We start from the raw sequence: 3709 nt of genomic DNA on the forward strand, positions 1-3709 counted from the left end.
ATATATATATATATATATATATATATATATATATATATATAAATATATATATATATATATGAGCTATCAATTAGATTCCGCTGCAGAGCACCTTAGGCAAGTCTCGTTTTCTATGGCTTTAGATTGACCCATACTTTGTGAGCGGAACAAGCGAAAAGGAAACTATGGAGAAGCCCATTAGATGGAGTGTACCTGTGATCTAGAAGTCTTGTCTTGTTACACTATGTGTCACGCTGATCTCTGCCTGAAATATAGATTAAGGTTGCGCGTGTCTGGAAAATTCAGTCAGTTCACTTACACACCAATTCACTGAGCCGGATAGTTCAGTTAATCGAACTACCGAACACTCATGGTCGGAATTCTAACCAATCCATATGTGTGTGTGTGTGTGTGTGTGTGTGTGTGTGGAGAGAGAGAGAGAGAGATTCATGTGTGAATGTTTTTGTTTAAAGATATATATGTATACTTGTATGTGTGTGTGTGTTTATATACTCGTTTATATCCCTTTCCCGCGTTATACAATAATTTCACGAAAAATCCGATGGTAAAATTAGACAATATCAATTGAAGAAAACAAATGGAGAGGGAGAAAGAGAGAGAGGGGGAGAGAGAGATTTAATATGGACGATTCCTATTAACATTTGTTTGTTAAGTTGACAAGTTCAAAAACTCCCGAAATATGATGGATAGTGAGTAGTAGGTGGGGTTTGAATTGGTTAAGTTTAAAAACCTCGTCCAATTGAAAGTGTTCTTGTGTGGCGATTGAGTAAGCTTACTTTATCAGAGTGAGTCGTTCGTTATTCGTTTGAATATGAATTTATAACTAAAACAATGTTGTTAGATAATAGATTGAAGTATAGTGTTACAGTCTAATGTATCATTAGAAAATCCCATGACTGCAACACTGCTAAACTCCATGGTTAGTCCCAGAATCACCATGAGAGAAAGAGAGAGAGAGAGAGAGAGAGAGAGAAAGAGTGTGTGTGTGTGTGTGTGTGTGAAAGAGAGAAATTGGCTGACTGACTGACTGACTGACTGTGTCTGTGTGTGCGTGCATGCACGTGCGCGTCTGGGCGCGCTTCTCTGAATGTGATCGATTTTTCCCTCTGAATGAAATCTTGAAGCTTGCGCTCGTGTGTTTATGTTGAGGGACGGGTTTGTCAGCAGCCATCAGCACGGTACTTGCACTAGCGCTGTTGGTGGTAGTCGTGGTTGTGTACATCTCTATTGTTGGCCTGGGACTCATCTCTTGTTTTGTGCTACTTCAGATGACGACCACCACTAGCATCTCCATCGCTGCCACCGCTACTTCTAGCGACAACAGCAAGTCAACGTCGCTTCTTTTATGTATAAGCAATTGGATTACACACACCGCGCTTCTGCGCGCGTGTGATCTCAGCGGAGAGTTGCCAAGACTTGTTTCCCGTTGTATATTAGAAATGAACTCCACCAGCTGGTGACAAGCAGCTCGGGTAAAAACGGACAACCTTTATATATATATCTTAAGTAACAAGACTGTCGCGGATAAAGAGGGAGAGACAAAGAGCAAGAGAGAGAGGAGAATTAAGAAAAGTATTAAAATAACAACAATGACAGAATGGAAGGAAATCATGTGTTATCAAGCGTAACACTACGTTAATAAACGAGAGAGTGGAAGAGTATTTATTACCAAGCATCACACACATTTGTTTTCAAGTGTTCTCTGTTTCTCTGTCGAAAACCACTTCCAATTTGCTTACTTTTTCAAACCATTGTTCCTTTTATTTCACCCTCTTTTACTTATTAGTTGAGTTTTCCTTAGAAGCCCGTCTTCTTTTTTTCTTCCCTTCCTTTTTTTTCTTTTTCTTTCTTTATTTGTCATTTCCAGGAAGTGAACTTGCCATCTCTGTTGTCGGAGATACTTCGATCCAATCAAATAATTTCAATTCGTTTGTTTCACACTGCCTGTGTTGCTTATTTATTTAAACGCTTTCCGTCCTTCGCCTACACTCTAAAAAATATATATATCAACAATTATTCGATTATATTTCAGTCTGTATCTTTTACTATAGTTTTGTTCCTTTGTTTTGATTTCGATTCCTTTATATTTAGTTGTTGTTTTTTTTTACTCTATGATAAATCCCTGTTAATTTATTATTATTACTATTATTATTATTATTATTATTATTATTATCATCAATTTCACCAGTTTCGTCTCTACTATAATACTTCTCTGATGTTTTTTTATTTAGAAATATTTTTTATCACACCATCCATTTCTGGTTGATTCCGTTTCGTTTATTTTTTATAGTATTTTTTTTGTTTTAGCTTGTCTTATTTATGTGTCTCCTCCCCAATTATTGATCGTCACTTCCTAATTCCTGAAAAGTATCTGTTTAACCCAGTTACCTATCTGTTTACTATTTTTGTTTTGTTTTAATTTCCTTTTATATCTAAACTATCCTTTTAGTTGGTGGTTGTCGTTTTTACTTTCTTCCCCGGTAATATTTAGATTTTCATTGCTTTCCTATTGTCAGTCTAGTTTCTCTTTATTTCCATCAGTTTTTTTCTTCTTTCCACCCCCCCCCCCCCAACTCCGCCTCCGTTTTCGTCCGATGTGTCCCATCACTTCAACGACAAGGCAGTTCTAGACGGAATTTCCCAATGCTGTAAGTTCATTGCATACTTAATACCGGTACACCGAATCAAACGACTTTACTACTTATCTATTTTGATTTTCTTCTTCATTACCTTGTAAATTGTTCCAGTTGCTCAGATTACCAGAAGCAACAACAACAATAACACAACCGTCAACTACTCCAAGCTTTACACAGTCAGCAATTTTTCCAAATATTTCTCTGTGGTACTGAATTAACAGCTTCGCTATGGTGGTAGATCTGCACATCTTGGACGTCATACTCATTGCCTGGTAGGCTACCTGTTATTTTACTTTGTGGTTTCGCACTCGCCCTGAACCGTCACCACTTATTGTCAGCTGTAGTTGTAATAGTGCTCTCCAATGTTGTGTAGAATTATAGCTATTATAGTTGCTGTTGTTGTTTGTGTCAGTATTTGTGATTTGCCGAATCCTTGCACATTTGCCTTACCATTTTTCTCTTTTCTTTATTAAAGACACCCTTATAAATGCACATTAAACATTTTTTACTATTGATTAAATTTTGACTTTTATTTCGTTGTTTATATGAACAAATGCATGCAAATTAAAGTTCACTTATACGTTTATATGAATCTGTACTCTTAAGTACAGCGAATTTTAAATAAATTTGATAAAATATTTATATGCAGTCTATATTTATATGTAGTCTATACTTAAAGCCTAAAATTTGTGCTTAATGCCATCCCTTCAGAATAACCCTTTCCCTTGTCTTCTTTTACTCCTACAGTAATTGAAATAGGTGTTTTTAAGTAGCATTATAAATGTACTTGTAACTAGTTTTAAAAATGTAAATGCTGATATAGTATTTTTACCTGTCTATAAAGTTTAAATTTTATTGTGATAAAAATATTTTCTTAATTTCTCAAGATGTTACCCACCAAAAGTAAAAATGGCCTCTGATAAGGGCAAGGGTTACACTATTGCTCGAAAATAATAAGGAACTTATTCAGATTGATCTTATGACATTGTTGCTATCTTATACGAATTGGATGACATATAAAACATAAACACACTTTTAACTAATATATATATATATATATATATATATATATA

The 3709-nt window shown here is 35.2% G+C and overlaps 1 protein-coding gene across 6 annotated transcripts in view; it reads left to right on the forward strand.

Annotated features, from left to right (window-relative positions):
* LOC106871173 (innexin unc-9) overlaps nt 1-3709 on the forward strand; it is a 366584-nt gene that overhangs the window by 216189 nt on the left and 146686 nt on the right. Inside the window, exons 1-2 of one of the 6 annotated variants that reach the window (XM_052978619.1) lie at nt 1064-2648; nt 2748-2908. The exons of 4 other annotated variants lie outside the window; for them this stretch is intronic. In XM_052978619.1, the coding sequence (XP_052834579.1) occupies nt 2865-2908 (44 nt within the window). In that variant the 5' untranslated portion in view covers nt 1064-2648; nt 2748-2864. Of the gene's footprint in view, nt 1-1063; nt 2649-2747; nt 2909-3709 lie in introns of those variants that run through there. One more of the 6 variants, XM_052978620.1, reaches the window with a different exon arrangement.

The sequence above is a fragment of the Octopus bimaculoides genome, chromosome 2 (assembly GCF_001194135.2).
Source record: "Octopus bimaculoides isolate UCB-OBI-ISO-001 chromosome 2, ASM119413v2, whole genome shotgun sequence".
Classification (NCBI taxonomy): Eukaryota; Metazoa; Mollusca; class Cephalopoda; order Octopoda; family Octopodidae; genus Octopus; species Octopus bimaculoides.